At 52.8% G+C, this 20,614-nt stretch overlaps 2 protein-coding genes across 2 annotated transcripts; one reads left to right on the top strand and one right to left on the bottom strand.

The window, feature by feature from the left end:
• Positions 1 to 168: 168 nt before the first annotated feature.
• On the top strand, positions 169 to 1,040 carry LOC4341454 (uncharacterized protein At1g15400). Its single transcript, XM_015788134.3, has one exon. The coding sequence runs from the start codon at positions 297 to 299 to the stop codon at positions 744 to 746; it is 450 nt and encodes a 149-aa protein (XP_015643620.1). The 5' UTR covers positions 169 to 296; the 3' UTR covers positions 747 to 1,040.
• Positions 1,041 to 16,314: 15,274 nt separating this feature from the next.
• Positions 16,315 to 19,756, bottom strand: LOC136357039 (uncharacterized). The gene is made up of 2 exons (XM_066311762.1): positions 19,338 to 19,756; positions 16,315 to 16,366 (listed from the first exon to the last, which is right to left on the bottom strand). Exons 1-2 carry the CDS (start codon positions 19,754 to 19,756, stop codon positions 16,315 to 16,317), a joined length of 471 nt encoding a protein of 156 aa, XP_066167859.1.
• Positions 19,757 to 20,614: the final 858 nt, after the last annotated feature.

The raw sequence follows: 20,614 nt of genomic DNA on the forward strand, positions 1-20,614 counted from the left end.
TTCTACCTGTTGTTGATAAACTAATCCCTGCTTAACCTAGTTAGTTAATGGAAGACAGCCCCTGGTACCTTTCCAATGGCACCGGCTGTTGACTGCTCTTCTGTCTGTACATTAATGGCTGTCTCTTTTCAGTTCACATATATACACACATTGGAAGCCTGCAGAGGCAATCAACCCAACCCCAGGAGAAGAAGAGAACACACCGTTCAGTTCATCCTCACCTCTTGTTCTCCACAATTGCAGATAAGTTGCTTCCTCTTTTTTTGCAGAGAGGAGTGGTGGTTTTGGTGGTGCAGATGATGGCTGGCTTGCAAAGATCAGCGACAACATTCAGAAGGTCCGGTTCGTCAGGCCTGGTCTGGGACGAGCGGTTCTTGACCGAGGACGCAGAGGCGGCCAAGGCCGGCGATGGCGATGGCGGTGGCGGCACGGAGGAGCCCCAGCCGGAGCTCCGGCATTCCAAGAGCGTCGGGAGCATCGGCATGATGCGCCGTGTCGCTGCCGACGACGGCGACGACAGCGAGAAGACGACGAAGCAGCAGAGGAAGAAGAAGAAGAAGAAGAAGAAGGACGGTCAGAAGGAGGACGACAACCGCAGCCAGCAGGTGTTCAGGACCAAGGACATCGCCCCGGACGTCGACCCGCCGTCGCCGAGGGTGTCCGGCTGCATCCTCTGCTCCATCTTCTCCGGCTCCGGCTCGTCGTCGTCGGCGACGTCGCGCCGCGCCAAGCCGAGGAAGAAGTGAAACAAACGGGGTGACATATAAAAAACCATACATACCTTCCCGGTGGTGCTGCATCATCTGTTACTGTAAAGCCGTGTGAGCCATGGATCTGGGGCATGTCTATACACTCGAGTGACACATGAGTTTGTACTGCTTATAAACACATATATATTTGTCAGGTTAGTTTTTTTTTCTTTTTTTTACCTTCTCTTTTGTTCATCAGCTCCTCGATCCAGATCCATGGCTCAAACCCATAGTTATTAGAGCTTATTAGTACTAGCAACCAGCAGCTATTGAGATTTGGGTTGTTCTTCAGTTCTTTGTCTGGTACAATTCTTCTCTCATTTCTTCAGCTGCTGAGTGAGCCTTTGGATCTCTGTGATTGATCGATTGATTGCGTTGCATGTGAGTGAGCTTGAGGTGTGCTGTGTTGTCGCCTGTGTGGAGCAAAAACTGCTATAAAGAATTTGGCATGATTCAAAGGCTGGCTGGCATGCGTGCATATGGGGCATGTGGAGATGGTGTGGCGTTTGTGATTAATTTTGTGAGGCTGTTCTTGGTGGAAAGATGATGATGATTATTATTATTTTTGGTCGTTTTGTGTCGTGGGGATGTGGCGCACATGATCATGGTTCAACATGGGTGCAGATGGCATGGTCGGCATGGCGAAATTTCGCCGCCCTAGACACACCCGTACCTCTAGGTATGATCTCTCTCTCTCTCTCTCTCTCTCTCGCCCGATGCTCTAGGCATGATTTCTGATCTGGCATTCTTTTTCTTTATGAAATACAGAAAATACCTTCATCTCAAAATCTTGAATGGTGAGTATTTCTCCCCTGATTCCTTCGGAAAACAAACTAATTCTGATGAAATCCTTGTAAAATCATCCCTGAATTCCAAAAATACATTATTATGGTAAATCGGTGTTTTGGGTTTATACCATGTACTCCATCTGTCAAAAAAATGTAGCAATCTAGAATAAGATACGTAGTCTAGGATGTTATTAGACCTAAACCCATCTTAGATTATTACATTTTAGGACAGAGGTAATATATATTATTATCCATTGCAAAAGATGGATGGATTGAGCTGCAGACTCTATGATAATTGGATATAGTTTTGTTTGAAGCAAAGTCTAGGTTTTCCATGGAATATATATACACACCCTTACGAAACATTGGATGGATTCTTGGAGTGTACCGCGGTAGGTCCAGTTACCCTAATGCTGTCTAAGGCAAAACTAAGGACAAATTGATCGTTGATGAACTTTTTCTCAGTTACAAAAGCTGATTTGGATCCGCACCTCCTTTCAGAACTGAGGTAAGACGATGGTCTTTGCGAGATGGCAACTCTCTTTCTCATAGCACAGCAACGAAGGGACAAGGGATCATAGGGACACTGCAACGTGATTCCTGACAAGGATTGATATGATCTTAATGGATCACAACATTGCACATGACAAGGGCAAATGTATACACAGGTTAAAAAAACTAAATTTAATCCCATAAAATTGATGATAGAATTATAATATTGACGAGAGAATCGTAGTGAAACATATATAGGGGAGGAATTACCGCCCCACGATTTTGGATGGCTACCCGGTCTCGTGAGGGAACAATCAATAATAATTTCTGTATAAATTGAATATGACATTTTCTCATCAAACAGTCGTTATAGAAATTCAGGCTCAAAAAAATCTTGGATCTGTCACTGATCCTAAGCGATCAACAAGCTAAACCTGCAAAATAAAATTCCAATTCACCACTAAAATAAAATTCCAATTCACCACTCACCAGGTAAACCATAACAAGCTATAAATTCACGAGGAATTAACATCCCATCAAAATATAGGGCCCCATGATGATCGTTACCCCTTCACTACCACAATGTGCATCGAATTTGAAGGGGACGGCCATCCATTCCGACGCTGACATGAATACATATCTTCAAGTCTACTAGTTCCCTTGGATTCATACCGTCCACCTAAGTGTCCCAATAATTGGGCTCTTTGTCATCCTCTTCCGTCTTGGTGCTCGTCTCTTTCAGTCTTTCTCTTGGGTGTTCTTGAGCCACTGTCTCTGCGGTTTAGGTTGGAGCCAATTTAAGGTCCTTGCTGGCTTAATTGACATCATTTGGTGAGCGTTAAGCTGGTTTACAAGTGCATGACCTGGGTCTCTCAATGATTGGAGCTAATTGTCTCGGTCACTGATCTTGCTGCACTGAGTTTCTGAAATTTCGGGTTTACCGGCTGGGACCGGTATGATGTGTTATATGTAGTTAGCCAGAAAATGCTGTATTTGTCTCAATTTAGCAAACTATTTGTTCAAACTTAGCAAAAGATAATTGCTTAAATTTATTTTTTTAAAAAAATCAAAATTTCCAGAATTGTCCCTCATTGTTTTTTCATTCCAAATTTTGAACCTAAACAGTAATTAAACTCTCTCTTTATGTCCACTTTACTTTTCACAATTTTCATAATCGAGTGGATATTTAGTCCTAGGAAAACCAAAACTACTAGAAAAAACCACTTTCTAAAGTTGTGTTACATCCCAAAATACAAGTATTTCTAAAGTTTTTCGCAGAGATCAAGGCCACTTTCTTTTCTAAGTCAATATTTTGGATTTTCATCTGTACATTTCCCAAGCTTCTAAATGCATTTCATAAAGAAAATCTTTATATTTTTTTTCTTGGAATACTTTTCTAGAATAACTTTTTTTTACTTTGTAGGAGTTAACTCATTCATTTATACTCTTAAATAGCTATTAAAAAAAATCAAATAATCTATCCATCCATCAATTTCAGTTATCTCAAACTGACTTACGGAGATGGTCGAAATTAAATGAGCGATATTTATGATTAATTGGGATGAGAAAATATGTTAAGAATTTAAGTGAGAGATGGTTGTGATTGGTTGACGTGAGGAGTACGTATTTTGGAACAAAATCCAAGCGCTACAAGTATCTATATTTTAGGTTGAAGGAATCCTATAGTTGATTCTTTTTCTAACTGATTATTGCAACTAGGTATCAAAAGAAAACCATATTTGCTTGCACCCTCTTTTACTGGACAGAGGAAATAACCAGGAATCCTCCCTTTCCGCTCCATATATCCAAAAAAGAAAACAATCTGTTTCTGCCCCTCCTTTAGCACACAGAAACACAATTATAATTATAAAAATCATCTATGATCCAGACTGTGCACCTAATTCAAATATATAATAATACTGTAGAATTAGGGGGAGAATGGACCATGTTTAATTAACGGGTACTTCGCTACTTTTGAGCTGTCCGAAAACCCGGAAATTAAAGTACTCCGTAGTAGTACCGCTGCTGCTTCTCCTCCGGTAGGTAGGGTCGGAAGGGAGATCGCTCGCTGACGTCATCAATGGCGTAGCCCGTCTTGATGCGCCGTGGTAGATGTCCGTGCGCGCGTGCGTGAATGAGCCCATGGGCCATTTCTGTCATGTTGGCAAGGCCCATTCAAGCATGTGGCTATGGGCCCAAGCCTACTACGTTAGATGGCAAGGCTCAAATCAAAACGAACCCTTCCCGTAGGAGTTCTTTCAACGTAATGGAACGATTTTGCTATATTGATAATCTATATCTATAACTAATATAAATATTCGTATTTTTCCGGTCGTCACATCTAATTTCATCCGATTTTTCGTCCATAAGCAATCCGATTAGGTTAGCAATAGCGATGGAAAAAATTGCAAAAAAAAAATCGGCGCCACCACCGCCCGCCTCCACACCGTCCGGGCCGCCGCCCCTCCCGCCCCGCCGGGCCACAGCCGCCTCCATGCCGCCAGATCTAGAGGAGGCGAGGCCCAGCCCGCCGCCTCCACGCCGTCCTGGCCGCAGCGCCGCCGGATCTGGCGGACGCGAGGTCCAGCCGGCCGCCTCCACGCCGTCCGACCCGCCGCCGCACCTCCCCTCCCCCCGATCTAGCGGAGGGCAGGGCGTCGCTGGCCCTCCCGCCGCCGCCACACAGAGAGAAAGGGGGAGAAGTGGAGAGAGTGAGGGGGGGTGGGAGCGCGCCGCCGCTTGCGGGGTGGAGGGCGCCGCGCCGCCGCCGCTTGCGGGGGGAGGGCACCGCGCCACTGACGCCGCCGCTCGCGGGGGGAGGGCGCCTGAAGCATCTAGACCCCCGTTGTTAATTTTGGTAATTAATGACAAGCGCTAATTGTGGACTAACCGTTGTCTTTGAGCTATACATTTTAAGTTAGGTCCATGTCATATGTGCGAATGGATGATTATCGATGGATTAAAATTGACGGCGCAAAGCAAAGAGAAAGAAGACGGTAAAACTAGTGCTTTAATTTAGAATTGATCGAGGTGTAGGGCGATCAAAATTGCTAGTTTATTTTCTAGTTTCGCCGTACTATTAAGAGGGGTAATGACCTAGCAAAGAGATGATTGAATTGCCACATTAGGTCATTGCATTTTCATTTGTGCTCTCTTTTTCATCACACACACATTCACTTGCAAATTCACTGGGTTCGGCCTGACCAGGGACGGTCAGACCGGCCACATAGTGGCGGTCTGACTGGCGTGCCATGGCCGGTCTGACAGGCCGCAAGATGGCGGTCTGATCGTCGCATAGGGCCAGTCTGACCGGCGGCACATGAGCGGTCAGACCGGCCCCCTAGAGGCTGAGATGATGCTGCTCGGGATGGCCGATACAGAGCCAACGGAGCCGTAGTCGGTCAAACCGAGCCGAGGCCGGTCTGACCGCCCACTCTACGCCGGTCTGACCGGCCAGGCCGATGGGGCCCTCTGACAGCATTTCAACGGCTAGTTTTCTAGCCGTTGCAGAGTAGCACGGTCTGACTGGCCACATACCTCCGGTCAGACCGGCAGAGCACAAAGTTGGGGGATTTCGCCCCCAACGGCTAGTTTTGGTGGGTGAGTATAAATACTCCCCCACCAGCAGCAAGGGGGCTCTCTTGGCACCCAATTCAATTGCATACACCCCTTGCACCTCTCTCACACTCACTTGAGCTTTGTGTTCATCCATCTAGTGTGTTAGAGGGTTGATTAGCCAAGAGTCAAGTGCATTTGCTTCCATTGTAGAGCTAGTGTGGCACTTGATCATCTCCACGCCGGGTCATTGCTTGTTACTCTTGGAGGTTGCCGCCTCCTAGACGGTTTGTGGAGAAGTTGCCCGGTGATCTCTCCGAGAAGATTGTGGAGGAGGCCCGGTACCTGTTTGTGAGTGGTTTGGAGTTCACCACCTTCAGAGTGAAGGAAGAACTACCCTAGTGATCGAGGCTTGGGTAGTCCTCTCCGTGGGCCGGCTCCCGCCTTGCCCACCCCTTGACGAAGGGGGCGTGCGGTGGCTTCATGGTTGAGCGTTGGAGTTGGGCTCGCCTCAACGGGGAGTAGGAAACCGGCGAGTTTCCGAACCTCGGTGAAAAATCTCTTGTCTCCTTCTCTCATTTGATTGTCGCATTTACATTTGTGCAATTTACTTTTCTAGAGACAAACTTGAGATCATATCACCCTAGGATTGCTAAACATTGACATAGTAGTGATTTACTTTCCTAGAGATATAATTGAGCCACTATCACCCTAGGTTTGCAAAACATAACTTAGTTGCTTAGTTAGAGTTGATCCTCACCAAGCCTAGCAACTTAGGTTAGTTTTGATTAGGTGTCATTTAGTTTTAAATCGCCTATTCACCCCCCCTCTAGTTGACATCTCGTTCCTACAAGTGGTATCAGAGCTTGGTCTCTCTTGATTGGGCTTCACCGCCTAGAGAGAAGATGTCGAACGAGGTGAACCATGTAGGGAAGGCTCCCATGTTTAATGGCACAAACTATTCCACTTGGAAAATTAAAATGTCTACTCACCTCAAAGCTATGAGGTTCCATATTTGGAGTATTGTGGATGTAGGTTTTGCTATCACCGGCACGCCCTTGACAGAGATTGATCACCGCAACCTCCAACTCAATGTCCAAGCCATAAATGATTTGTTCAACTCTTTGAGCCAAGAGGAGTTTGATAGAGTGAGCAACCTTGAGACCGCATATGAGATTTGGAACAAGTTGGCGGAGATCCATGAGGGCACAAGTGAGTACAAGGATGCCAAGCTTCACTTCCTAAAGATCCAATATGAGACATTCTCCATGTTGCCTCATGAGAGTGTGAATGACATGTATGGGAGGCTCAATGTCATTGTGAATGATCTCAAGGGGCTTGGGGCAAACTACACCGATCTTGAGGTTGCCCAAAAGATGCTTAGGGCTCTACCGGAGAAGTATGAGACCCTTGTCACCATGCTCATCAACTCCGACATGTCAAGGATGACACCGGCAAGCCTCTTGGGGAAGATCAACACCAATGACATGTACAAGTTGAAGAAGAAGGAGATGGAGGAAGCCTCACCTTCCAAGAAGTGCATTGCTCTCCAAGCCGAAGTTGAAGACAAGGGCAAGGGTAAGGTGAATGAAGCCAATGAGAACTTGGAGGAAGAGATTGCCCTTCTTGCTAGAAGGTTCAATGATCTCTTGGGAAGGAGAAAGGAGAGAGGAAGGGGCTGTAACTCTAATAGGAGAAGAAATAGAAGACCCAACAAGACTCTCTCCAACTTGAGGTGCTTTGAGTGTGGTGAGAAGGGACACTTTGCTTCCAAGTGCCCTTCCAAGGATGATGATGGAGACAAGTCATCCAAGAAAAAGAGTGGAGGCTACAAGCTCATGAAGAAGCTTAAGAAGGAAGGCAAGAAGATTGAGGCCTTCATCGGGGAATGGGACTCAAATGAGGAGAGCTCCGCCTCATCCGGGTCCGAGGAAGAAGATGGTGATGATGCAAGCTCCAAGAAGATGACCGTTGTTGCCATCAAGGAGGCTCCATCACTCTTCGCTCCACTTTGTCTCATGGCAAAGGGCTCCTCTAAGGTAACATCTCTTAGTGATAGTGAGAGTGATGATGATTGTGATGATGTTTCCTATGATGAGCTTGTGAGTATGTTTGAGGAGCTTCATGCTTATAGTGAGAAGGAGATTGTCAAGTTCAAGGCCCTAAAGAAGGATCATGCTTCTTTGGAGGTCTTGTATGAGGAGCTAAAGACTTATCATGCGAGACTCACCATTTCTCATGAGAAGCTTAAGGAAGCTCATGACAACCTCCTTTCCACTACTCAACATGGAGCTCTCATTGATGTTGGCATATCTTGTGATTTGCTTGATGATAGTGCTACTTGCTATATTGCTCATGTTGCATCATCTAGCATTTCTACCTCTTGTGATGATCTTGTGGATATGTCTAGCTCTAGCTCTAGCTCCTGTGTTTCTATTTGTGATGCCTCACTTGTTGTTGAGAACAATGAGCTTAAGGAGCAAGTGGCTAAGCTCAACAAGAGCTTGGAGAGGTGCTTCAAGGGTAAGAACACTCTTGACAAGATTTTGAGTGAGCAACGGTGCATCCTTAATAAGGAGGGACTTGGATTCATTCCAAAGAAGGGTAAGAAACCTTCTCACCGTGCCACTCGTTTTGTCAAGAGCAATGGTAAGTATTGCTCCAAGTGTCATGAGATTGGACATTTGGTAAATGATTGCCCCGGTGGTAAGCCTCCTAACATATGCATGTTTAATTCTCATTATATGCTTAGGAAGGCTCATGATGGTAGCATTGTTGCTAGATATGTGGGTTCCCTTATACTCGGTGGTAAAAAGAATGTCATTTGGGTGCCCAAAGCTTTGGTCTCTAACCTCCAAGGACCCGAACAAGTTTGGGTACCTAAAAGAGCTTGATCTTCTTTTGTAGGTGAACTACCACACCGGTGGGAGCCATTGGGTGCTTGATAGTGGATGCACTCAACACATGACCGGTGATAGGGCTATGTTCACCACATTTGAAGTAGGAGGGAATGAACAAGAGAAAGTGACATTTGGAGACAATAGCAAAGGAAAGGTAATTGGGTTAGGTAAAATTGCTATCTCCAATGATTTTTCAATTGATAATGTCTCTCTTGTTAAATCTCTAAATTTCAATTTGCTTTCGGTTGCTCAAATTTGTGATCTTGGCTTGTCATGTGCTTTCTTCCCGCAAGAAGTTATTGTTTCTAGCCTTCTTGACAAGTCTTGTGTGTTCAAAGGTTTTAGATATGGAAATCTTTATTTGGTTGATTTCAATTCTAGTGAAGCAAATTTGAAAACTTGTTTAGTTGCAAAAACTTCTTTGGGTTGGCTTTGGCATAGAAGGCTATCCCATGTTGGCATGAATCAATTGAACAAACTTTCAAAACGTGATCTAGTTGTGGACTTGAAAGATGTGAAGTTTGAGAAAGATAAGCTTTGTAGTGCTTGTCAAGCCGGCAAGCTAGTTGCATGTTCTCATCCTACTAAGAGTATCATGTCCACATCTAGACCATTGGAGCTCTTGCATATGGATTTGTTTGGCCCAACAACCTATAAGAGCATTGGTGGTAATAGTCATTGTCTTGTGATTGTTGATATACTTGGGTGTTCTTTTTGCATGATAAGTCTATTGTTGCCGAGCTTTTCAAAAAGTTTGCAAAAAGGGCCAAAAATGAATTTAGTTGCACTCTTGTGAAAATTAGAAGTGACAATGGTTCCGAGTTTAAGAATACCAATATCGAGGACTATTGTGATGATCTTGGTATTAAACACGAACTTTCCGCTACCTACTCATCTCAACAAAATGGTGTAGTGGAGAGGAAAAATCGTACATTGATTGAGATGGCAAGGACTATGCTTGATGAATATGGTGTTTCTGATTCCTTTTGGGCGGAAGCCATAAACACCGCTTGCCATGCAACCAATATACTTTATTTGCATCCTCTCTTGAAAAAGACTTCCTATGAGCTAATTGTTGGGAGGAAGCCTAATGTTGCCTATTTTCGAGTTTTTGGTTGCAAGTGTTATATTTACCAAAAGGGTGTTAGACTAACCAAATTTAAAAGTCAGTGTGATGAAGGGTTTCTTCTAGGTTATGCCTCAAATAGCAAGACATACCGGGTCTACAACAAGAACAAAGGTATTGTGGAAGAAACCGCCGTTGTTCAATTTGATGAAACTAATGGCTCCCAAGAGGGGCACGAGAATTTGGATGATGTAGGTGATGAAGGCTTGATGAGAGCTATGAAGAACATGTCTATTGGAGATGTCAAGCCTATTGAAGTGGAAGACAAGCCATCCACCTCCACTCAAGATGAGCCATCTACTTCCGCTACGCCAAGTCAAGCTCAAGTTGAAGTGGAGGAGGAGAAGGCACAAGATCCACCTATGCCACCAAGGATACACACCGCTCTTTCCAAGGATCACCCAATTGATCAAGTGTTGGGTGACATTAGTAAGGGTGTTCAAACTCGATCTCGTGTCGTTTCGATTTGTGAACATTACTCGTTTGTTTCTTGTCTTGAGCCAAAACATGTAGATGAAGCACTTTGTGATCCGGAATGGATGAAGGCTATGCACGAAGAGCTCAACAACTTTGCAAGAAACAAGGTGTGGACTTTGGTTGAAAGACCTAGAGACCACAATGTCATAGGGACAAAGTGGGTCTTTAGGAACAAACAAGATGAGAACGGGTTGGTGGTGAGAAACAAGGCAAGGTTGGTGGCACAAGGTTTCACACAAGTTGAAGGTTTGGACTTTGGTGAAACTTTTGCCCCCGTGGCAAGACTTGAGGCTGTTCTCATCCTTCTTGCATTTGCATCATGCTTTGACATAAAACTATTTCAAATGGATGTGAAAAGTACTTTTTTAAATGGTGAAATTGCCGAACTTGTCTTTGTTGAACAACCTCCCGATTTTGAAGATCCTAAAAATCCTAACCATGTTTACAAACTCTCAAAAGCTCTTTATGGTTTAAAACAAGCTCCTAGGGATTGGTATGTGTCGGTGATATGGGACCGGGAGTATCATGACCAGAGGCTTGAGGCAGACGCAATCGCCCACGTGGCCTGGCACCTTCGGGGACGTCGGGCCCGAGGGTGAGGTGTCCGCCCTCCTCCTGATTTCCCCCGAGGGGGGGGTCGGGTTGCGCTTGCCCCGGCCCCGAGGGCCGAGGCACCCCGACCCCTTAAGGAAGTCTGCGCCACATATATGGGATAAGTGAGCACAGCTGTGCTCACCTAACAGCATTTATTGCAGTCTGGTCAAGCGTGTCACGCTGCATGCAGCGCAGTACAGCGCGTTCCTTTATCCGGTCTGTGACCAGTCACAGACCGGTCAGATCACGGGTTAGGTGGCGACTGGCGGTCTGATGTACGCCTTGCCCCATCCCGTCAAGACGAAAGCCTCTAGGCACTCGTCTCAAGCCGGAGCTAGCGTGTTATCTCTTAGAGATGGCACGTTAGCCCTGGTCAGATTTATACCAGGCTTCATCCTAACCATTACAGGCAAGGTGTTACACGAAGAAGGGCAAACATGCACGTTGTTAAGCTGACGCGTGGTGGACAAGAATGACCGGTCTGGCACTGGTCGCGTCATCGACAGACAGCCACGGTCCCGCGTCATCTCTGTCTTCGGGGGAGGTGGGGGTAGGTGTGGGCTGTCCCATCAGAAGGGCTCCCGGATGGAAACCGTACCGATCTCCGCCCATTAAAGAGAAAAAGAACAGTCCAGTTTGGAAAGAGAAAGGTGCATGTGGTATCCCCTTAAGATATAAAAGGAGGACCTTGCCCATTTAGAGGAGGATTTTTTCCCTTTTGGAAGGCTGAGGGGAAAGGGAGTTAATCCTTTGTAACTTGTCCATACACAAATCCACAAAAACACAGGAGTAGGGTATTACGCTTCGCGGCGGCCCGAACCTGTATACATCGCCGTGTCTCGTGTGTCTTGCGGGCGGGTGATCTTTCCATATACAGAGAGAGAGAGAGAGCTTGAGATCTCACCCTAAGCCCCCGGCTGAACCGGCAAAGGGGGGCCTGCGCGGTCTCCCGGTGAGGAGCCACGAGCTCCGTCATCTGGCGCGCCAGGTAGGGGGCTCAGTGTGTGTTTTCTGAGCTCTCAGACTCTTCCGTGTGCGCCAAGTTTTTCTTGTTCAGCCTAATGGCCGAGCAAGCAAAGGCACACGATCTCTCTCCGAGTGTGAGCGGCGACGACGGGGAGCCAAACCCACGCCGTCGAGCTCGCACTCCCCCACCTCCTCCACGCCAAAGTCCCAAGCGGGGGGAGGCGCTCGAGAGAGTCGAAAAATCCGCAGCATCGCCAGTCGCGGGTGGTGCAGGAGAACGGCGAGATGGGGAGCGTCGCCTCCTCGTCTACGGCGACGGCAGCACGCCTCAAGGCGCGCTTCAGGCTGTTGGCGCGCTCCTACGTCACCCGCCTGTCGTCCCTGACCCGGAGTCTCCAGCCCAGCGATGGCTGGACGACGTGGCCAACTTGGTCATGACGGCACAGCAACGCCTGGGTGCTGGCGGACGGTCCGCCACCACCAGGACCTCCGGCGCCGCCACTACCGGTTCCGCGTCGTCAAGACGGAGGGCGCGGCGAGCGGCGGCTGCTGCACGCCATTCGGCTACCACTCCCTCGTCGGCACCTCCGACTCGGGAGGATCAGCATGAAGAGCCGGATGCCCGCCTCGACATCGAGCGCCGACGTAGTGATCGGCGTGCTCCCCGCGCAACGGAGGGTGCCTCTTCGTCCAGGGTGTCACCTCGACATGGACGTGAGGATCAGCCCTCCGTGCCCCCGGTTGGTGGTGTTGGCTGTAGAGCCTTTGTGGCGAGTCTTCGGAATGTCCGTTGGCCCCCAAGGTTCCGGCCCACCATCACCGAGAAGTATGATGGGAGCGTCAACCCCACCGAGTTTCTCCAGGTCTATACGACCGGGATCGAGGCCGCTGGGGGAGACGACAGGGTCATGGCGAATTTCTTTCCCATGGCCCTGAAGGGACAGGCGCGGGGTTGGCTAATGAACCTGCCACCCGCGTCGGTCCACTCCTGGGAGGATCTGTGCCAACAGTTCACCATGAACTTTCAAGGCACATATCCGCGCCCAGGCGAAGAAGCGGACTTGCATGCAGTACAGCGAGGCGATGATGAGTCGCTTCGCTCGTACATTCAGCGTTTCTGCCAAGTCCGCAATACTATACCTTGCATCCCTGCACACGCGGTGATCTACGCGTTCAGGGGGGGTGTGCGGCACAACCGCATGCTCGAAAAGATTGCCTCCAAAGAGCCCCAGACTACCGCAGAGCTTTTTCAGCTCGCGGACCGAGTGGCTCGTAAGGAGGAGGCCTGGACCTGGAACCCCTCCGGTTCCGGTGTGGCAGCTTCGGCCGCTCCCGGATCCGCCGCTCAGACAGGGCGGCGTGACAGGAGGAGGAAGAAAAGGTCAGCCCATTCCGGCGACGAGGGTCACGTCCTCGCCGTCGAGGGCGCTCCGCGGGCCACCCGAAAGGGGAGGCCTGCGAGCGACAAAAAGAAAGAGGCTGGTACTCCCATCCGGGAGCGCCCAGCCAGCAAGTGGTGCTCTGTCCACAACACCTCCCTCTACGATCTCGCGGACTGTCGCGCAGTCAAAAACTTGGCTGAGCGAACGAGGAAGTGGGAGGAGGACAGGAGGCAGGAACGCCGTGAGGGCAAGTCTGCGGCAGTTCCCTCCGGTAAACGGCGAAGTGAGGCCAGACAGAAGGCCCCCGCTTTTGACATCGATGATGGTGATGATGACCTAGGTTTCCAAGAACCTGGGGCCACCATTGCCACCGTCGATGGAGGAGCGTGTGCTCACGTCTCTCGCCGGAGCTTCAAGGCTATGAAGCGAGAGCTTCTGGCCATGGCCCCTACTCATGAGGCGATGCGTCGGGCGCGGTGGTCGGAGGTTGCTCTCACCTTCGACCAGACCGACCACCCACCGTGCATTGCCCGGGGAGGGCAGGTTGCGATGGTAGTTTCCCCCACCATCTGCAATGTGAAGTTGGGGCGTGTCCTCATAGATGGAGGAGCGGCTCTCAACATCCTTTCCCCCGCGGCCTTTGATGCTATCAAGGCCCCGGGGATGGTGCTCCAGCTGTCTCAACCGATCATTGGTGTGACGCCGGGGCACACATGGCCGTTAGGTCACATCGACCTACCGGTCACCTTTGGTGGATCAGCCAACTTCCGCACGGAGCGGGTGAACTTCGATGTGGCGGACCTCAGTCTGCCCTACAACGCGGTCCTAGGGAGGCCCGCGTTGGTGAAGTTTATGGCGGCGGTCCACTACGCCTACCTCCAGATGAAGATGCCGGGCCCCAGTGGCCCCATCTCTGTCCGTGGCGACCTTAAAGTCGCGCTCGCCTGCATGGAGCAGCGCGCGGACCACCTCGCTGCTGCGACCAAGCCCGAGGGTGGTGACGAGAGGCTTGGCGCCTCCGCCCCCACCGCCCCGAGGCAGCGGATTGCCACATGCGACGAGGTCCCGGTCAAGGAGGTTGCCTTGGGCGACGGCCCATCCAAGACCACACGGATCGGTGGTCTTCTGGATGGCAAATAGGAAGACGCGCTCGTTTCCTTTCTGCGGGCAAACGCTGACGTCTTCGCATGGAGACCAGCGGACATGCCCGGGGTCCCCAGGGAGGTGATTGAGCACCGTCTCGCCGTGCGGCCGGGCGCAAGGCCGGTCCGGCAGAAAGTGCGGCGGCAGGCCCCGGAGCGTCAAGCCTTCATCCGCGAGGAGATGGCGAGACTTCTGGAGGCCGGATTCATCCGTGAAGTCATCCATCCGGAGTGGCTGGCGAACCCGGTGGTCGTTCCCAAGGCGAACGGCAAGCTTCGGATGTGCATCGACTACACCGACCTTAACAAGGCATGTCCTAAGGATCCTTACCCCTTGCCTCGCATAGATCAGATCGTCGACTCCACTGCGGGGTGCGACCTTTTGTGTTTTCTAGATGCATACTCTGGTTACCATCAAATTCGCATGGCTAGGGAGGATGAGGAAAAAACTGCGTTCATTACCCCCGTAGGAACCTATTGTTATATATCAATGCCCTTCGGGTTAAAGAATGCAGGTCCTACTTTTCAACGTACTACTCGAATTTCTTTGGGTAGCCAAATAGGACGTAATGTTGAGGCTTATGTCGATGACTTGGTTGTAAAAACGCGCAACCAAGAAACTTTACTTTCAGATCTAGCGGAAACTTTTGAGAACCTCCGCTCCGCCCGCATAAAGCTGAACCCCGATAAGTGTGTGTTTGGTGTACCTGCGGGCAAGCTTCTCGGGTTCTTGGTCTCTGCCCGAGGCATTGAGGCCAACCCCGAGAAGATTCGAGCTATTGAGCGGATGCGCCCCCCCAGCAAACTTAGGGATGTGTAATGCGTCACCGGTTGCATGGCCGCCCTAAGTCGTTTCATATCAAGGCTGGGAGAGAAGGCGCTACCCTTGTTTAAGCTCCTCAAGCGCTCGGGGCCGTTTACTTGGACGGAGGAAGCTGAACATGCCCTCACTCAGTTAAAGGCATATCTCAGCTCTCCCCCGGTTCTAGTCGCCCCGGAGCCAAATGAGCCCCTGCTACTTTACTTAGCGGCGACCCCCCAAGTAGTTAGTGCAGCGTTGGTTGTGGAGCGCGATGAAAATAATCCTCATTTCGTGCACCCCCATTCTGTGCTAACTTGGCCCGGGAGCGAGCGGGGAGGAGAGGCCCCCGAGTCGGACGGTGGCCTACGGCCCCTGACGACCGGAGTCGGCCCTCTGCCCGCTTGTCAGACGGTGCTAGGTGCCCCCGACCCTCAGGAGGGCCCCAAGGCCACTGCGGGAAGGCCGCACTTAACGCCCTTTGACCCCAAGGCTAACCCTGTGCTGACTCGACCCGGGAAAGAGCAGGGAGAAGAGGCCCCCGAGCCGAACGGAGGCCTGAGGCCCCTGACGACCGGAGTAGGACCTTTGCCCGCTTGTCCGACGATGCCAGGAGCCCCCGACCCCCAGGACGGCCCCGAGGCCACTGTGGGAAGGCCGCTCCTGTCATCCTCCGACCCCGAGGTCATCGGCACAGAAAACGAGTGCGCCCCGAGAGGCCACTTGGACGAAGAACGCCCCGGGGATGCGGCCCCTAGCAAAGAGGGTCGGCCCCGCCGAAAGGTGCAGCGGCCTGTCTACTTTGTTAGTGAGGCCCTCCGGGACGCCAAGACCCGATACCCTCAGGCCCAGAAGATGCTTTACGCTATTCTGATGGCCTCGAGGAAACTGCGCCATTATTTCCAGGCGCATCGGGTCACTGTGGTTACGTCTTACCCCCTCGGGCAAATCTTGCATAATCGAGAGGGTACAGGACGAGTGGTAAAATGGGCAATCGAGCTTTCTGGGTTCGATCTGCATTTTGAACCACGCCACGCTATCAAGAGCCAGGCCCTCGCCGATTTTGTGGCAGAGTGGACCCCGGCTCCAGAGACCGTCTCAATACCCGAGGCCAGCACGGACCCCTCTCAGCTGCCTCGCACCACCTACTGGGTGATGCAGTTCGACGGTTCTCTGTCTCTCCAGGGCGCTGGTGCGGGGGTCACGTTGACCTCTCCAAACGGAGACGTCCTCAGATACCTGGTCCGCCTCGACTTTCGAGCGACCAATAATATGGCAGAGTACGAGGGACTCCTTGCCGGACTCAGGGTGGCAGCCGGACTGGGGATCCGCCGTCTCCTGGTGTTAGGCGATTCCCAGCTGGTCGTTAACCAGGTCTGTAAGGAGTACCGGTGCTCTGACCCGCAAATGGACGCCTATGTACGCCAAGTGCAGCGTATGGAGCGTCATTTTGACGGGATAGAGCTTCGGCATGTGCCCAGACGGGATAACATGATAGCCGACGAACTCTCGCGGCTCGCGTCCTCGCGAGCCCAGACCCCACCGGGCGCCTTTGAAGAAAGGCTTACCCAGCCGTCGGCGCGACCCGACCCCTTAGGGGAGACGGATGAGCCTGACCGGCCCCCGAGGCCCGTCGGAGTCCAGGCCTCGGGACCCGAAGGGAGCGCTCCAAGCTCCCTTAGATTGATTGCTTGGATCTCTGAGATCCAAACATACCTCACAGATAAGACTCTACCTGAGGACCGCGAAGGGAGTGAACGCGTACAACGCATTTCCAAACGCTACGTGCTGGTAGAAGGGACCCTCTATCGGCGCGCGGCTAACGGAATCCTCCTGAAGTGCATTCCTCAGGAACAAGGCGTTGAGCTTCTTGCTGACATCCATGAGGGCGAGTGCGGAGCCCATTCCGCCTCGCGCACCCTGGTTGGCAAGGCCTTTCGTCAAGGATTTTATTGGCCGACAGCTCTCAATGATGCAGTCGATCTGGTCCGGCGATGCAGAGCGTGTCAGTTCCACGCCAAGCAAATCCATCAGCCGGCCCAGGCCCTGCAGATCATACCACTGTCATGGCCATTTGCTGTCTGGGGGCTTGATATCCTGGGACCGTTCAAACGGGCCCCGAGCGGGTTTGAGTATCTGTATGTTGCGATCGACAAGTTCACTAAGTGGCCCGAGGCTTATCCGGTTGTCAAGATCGATAAGCACTCTGCTCTTAAATTCATTAAGGGCATCACGGCCCGTTTTGGAGTGCCTAACCGAATTATTACGGATAATGGCACCCAATTCACTAGTGAACTCTTCGGCGACTACTGCGAAGACATGGGCATCAAGCTCTGCTTCGCCTCACCTGCCCACCCCAGAAGCAATGGCCAAGTGGAGCGCGCCAATGCAGAAATCCTCAAAGGCCTTAAAACCAAGACCTTCAATATTCTCAAGAAGCACGGCGATTCATGGATCGAGGAGTTACCAGCGGTGCTCTGGGCAAACCGAACCACACCAAGCCGAGCGACCGGGGAAACGCCTTTCTTCCTCGTCTACGGCGCAGAAGCGGTTCTCCCATCCGAGCTCACCCTGAGGTCTCCTCGGACCACCATGTACTGCGAGGCTGATCAAGATCAGCTTCGTAGAGATGACCTCGACTACTTGGAAGAGCGAAGGCGGCGCGCGGCCCTCCGAGCCACGCGCTACCAGCAGAGCCTGCGGCGCTACCATCAGCGCCACGTCCGGGCCCGATCACTCTGCGTCGACGACCTCGTCCTACGCCGCGTCCAAACGCGTGCTGGACTGAGCAAGCTCTCACCAATGTGGGAGGGTCCGTATCGAGTGATCGGTGTCCCCCGGCCGGGCTCCGTACGGCTGGCCACGGGCGACGGCACTGAGCTGCCAAACCCGTGGAACATCGAACACCTTCGTCGCTTCTACCCCTGAGGAGGGGGGTCGGGTGTCAGGTTTTGGGCTCGGGCTAACCCCGCACCCCCCTCGGGTGTGCAGGGTTAGCCGGGGGCTACCACACATGCACAGCCTTACTTTTCTTATTTCAGCATTTCAATAAAAGCAGTTTCAGTTTCCTAAAGGTTGTGTCTGTGCCGTTTTTCCTTCTGAAGAATCTTAACTTGAAATAAGGTCACTCGTGCTCAACCTTACCCTCGGGGGCTCGGTTCGGTCAGCTAAAATCGCCAAGCGGGGCCCAGAACCGAGCCGTGCCCCGGGGCGTGGTGAACTCCGGGGGGGAATCGGCAAAAACCCACAATCGGGTCACCCATAACCCTCGGTCACCATGTTCCCGGCCTGGCCAGTCTCGACATGTGGATCTCCCCAGGCACTAGCCCCGACCCGAGCCATTTGAGGATCGGGACTTGAGCACGAGCCCTTAAATCAAGCTAAGATGCAAAAGGACCACGGCACAAATCATCCTCAACTCATATGCATAGCAAAATAAAGTTAACATAAGAAATTTTTCATCATTTTTGATTGCAGATTAAGTTGATCTATACAAAAAGAAGAAAGAAAAAGAAAAAATTGGAGATTGGCGGGGGCCTGGGGGCTCATTCCAATGTGCCCGGGTCGCCGGCCTCGTCGCCACCGTCATCCTCACCGCTGGCGTCGCCCTCCTCGTCGGAGCTGGGGGCGAACGCGAGCCGAGGGGCCGACCCCTCGAAGCTTTGGACGATGTGGTTGGCGGCATCCCGGACCCGCGCGCGCGCATCGTCCTCGGTCCCGGGGGGGGGAACTCCTCCAGCGCTATCCATGGAGAGAAGTTGGGGTCCCGGGCCTGGTAACTCGCCAGCACGAGTTCGACCGCTCCCCGCGCGAGGTCCCTCGAGGATGACTTGATGGTCTTCTCAAGCTCCTCGGGGAGTTGTTCGAGAACCCAGGCCATCCTGTTGAGGTGCGGAGCGAGGCCTTCCAGATTGGTGGGGGGCACCGTCGTCTGGCCTTTCCAGAGGCCCGCTTGCCGACCGGCGCGCTTCAGGCGGGAGACCGCATCCCAAAGCATGTCGAGCCCAATCTCGCCCGCCAAGCGAAGGGCCTCGGCCTCCCCGGTGGAGGAGTCCAGCGCTCGCTGCATATCGGCGACGGTGTGTTCGGCAGCTGCGAGGCGGGCGGCTAAGTCGCTTTCGCCCGCGGCCGCCCCACCGATATGCGCCCTCGCGTCCAGCTCCTTTTCCCGCGCCTCGAGGTCAGCAGCCCGCTGCTCCAATGCGGCTCTCTCGGCGCGGACGCATTCAAGATTGCGGCGCGCCTGCTCCTCCTGCGCCGCCTCGCGAAGGGACAGGCTGTCCGCCAGCCGTTTGGTCGTGGCCTCAGCCTCCTCGAGAGCTCGCTCCCGCTCAGCGAGTGCGTCCTCGCGGAGGCGGAGCGCGCACTCCTCCTCGGCGCAGGCGGCCTCGTGCGCCGCCAGCGTCGCCTCCCGGAGAGTAGCGGCGGCCTCGCGGCCCGTCAAGCCTTTCTCCACGGCGCCGGCGTGTTCTTCCAGCGCCATAGCACGGGCCTCAAGGGACTCCTCGCGCCGCCGGGACGCCGCCTCAGTCTCTGTTACCCGCCGCTCTCGGGCAGCGGCGGAGTCAAGGACTCCCTGGGCGGCGTCGAGCTTTTCTTTCAGCTCCGCCTCCCGGCTGGCGTTTTGAAGGCGGAGGGCGTCTTGCGCCGCAATCATCGTGGTGGTAGCGATGAGGGCGGCCGCTCGCTCCTCCTCCACCTCACGAGCGATCTCCGTCAGCGCCGCCTTCCGGGCTTCAAGCTCCGAGACGTGACGGCGGTGAGCTTTACGGCCCACCTCCACCATGGCGTCCACCGAGCGCCGCCCCTCCTCAACGCGTGCCCATGCGGCCTCGAGCTCCGCTCGTTCCGCGCGCAGGGCCTCCACTTGGGCGCTAAACCCATCCAGCACCGCGGTGTTTGCGGCGGCCAAGGCCTGCAGAATGGGCTCGGCGCTCAGCGGGGCGACGGAAGATGAGGAGAAGAGCCGCCTTGGAGAGAAGGCGATGCGGCTCGGCCCCCCGGAGGACGTGCTGGGCTCGGGGATGTCCCCCGGACCCGTTTGATCCTGGGCGTCGCCCGGGGAGGTGGGCCCAGGCGATGTGCCCGCGGCCTCGTCGCGAGCCTCCCCGGAGGCTGTCGCCTGAGGGTTGCCCGAAGGAGTGGGCCCAGTTGACGCGCCAGCAGCAGCTGTTGCCTCAGCCTGGCGAGCCCGGGCGGCCTCCTCCTTAGCGGCTTCCTCAGCCCGGGCGGCCTCCTCCCGAGCAGCTTCCTCCGCTTGGCGAATCCGGGCGGCCTCCCGGGCGGCCTCTTCAGCTTCCCGAAGGCGGTCTACGGCTTCACGCCGGTCAGATTCTCGCCTCCGCTCCTCCGCGGCCGCAGGATCTTCGGCCTCGGACTGGCCGGACTTGGGGTGGCGGGAGGAATGCGACGGGACATCGCTGAAGCAGAAGAAAAAACCAGAAGACGAACAAAATGAGTAAGAAAAAACTTCCTTTTGGGAGAAAGATGGTTGCAATGAGAGTGAGACGAACCTGCGAGGGGGTCGGTTGAATGACCACCTTGGAGGGGAAATCAGGTTTCCCCGGCATGGTTCCGTCTCCCCCGTCTTGCGGAGCCGTTTCTTCTTGCGCTCCCCCTCGGGCTGCGACGTCGGCGCGGCCCC

The sequence above is a fragment of the Oryza sativa genome, chromosome 6, assembly GCF_034140825.1.
Source record: "Oryza sativa Japonica Group chromosome 6, ASM3414082v1".
NCBI lineage: Eukaryota > Viridiplantae > Streptophyta > Magnoliopsida > Poales > Poaceae > Oryza > Oryza sativa.

Coding starts and splice junctions, on each gene's coding strand:
- LOC4341454 (XM_015788134.3), top strand. CDS start 297: ATGATGGCTGGCTTGCAAAGATCAGCGACAACATTCAGAAGGTCCGGT.
- LOC136357039 (XM_066311762.1), bottom strand. CDS start 19,756: ATGGTGGAGGTGGGCCGTAAAGCTCACCGCCGTCACGTCTCGGAGCTT. Junction 16,367..19,337: donor GCCGCCTGCGCCGAGGAGGA/GTGCGCGCTCCG, acceptor TTTGCGGGTCAG/AGCACCGGTACTCCTTACAG.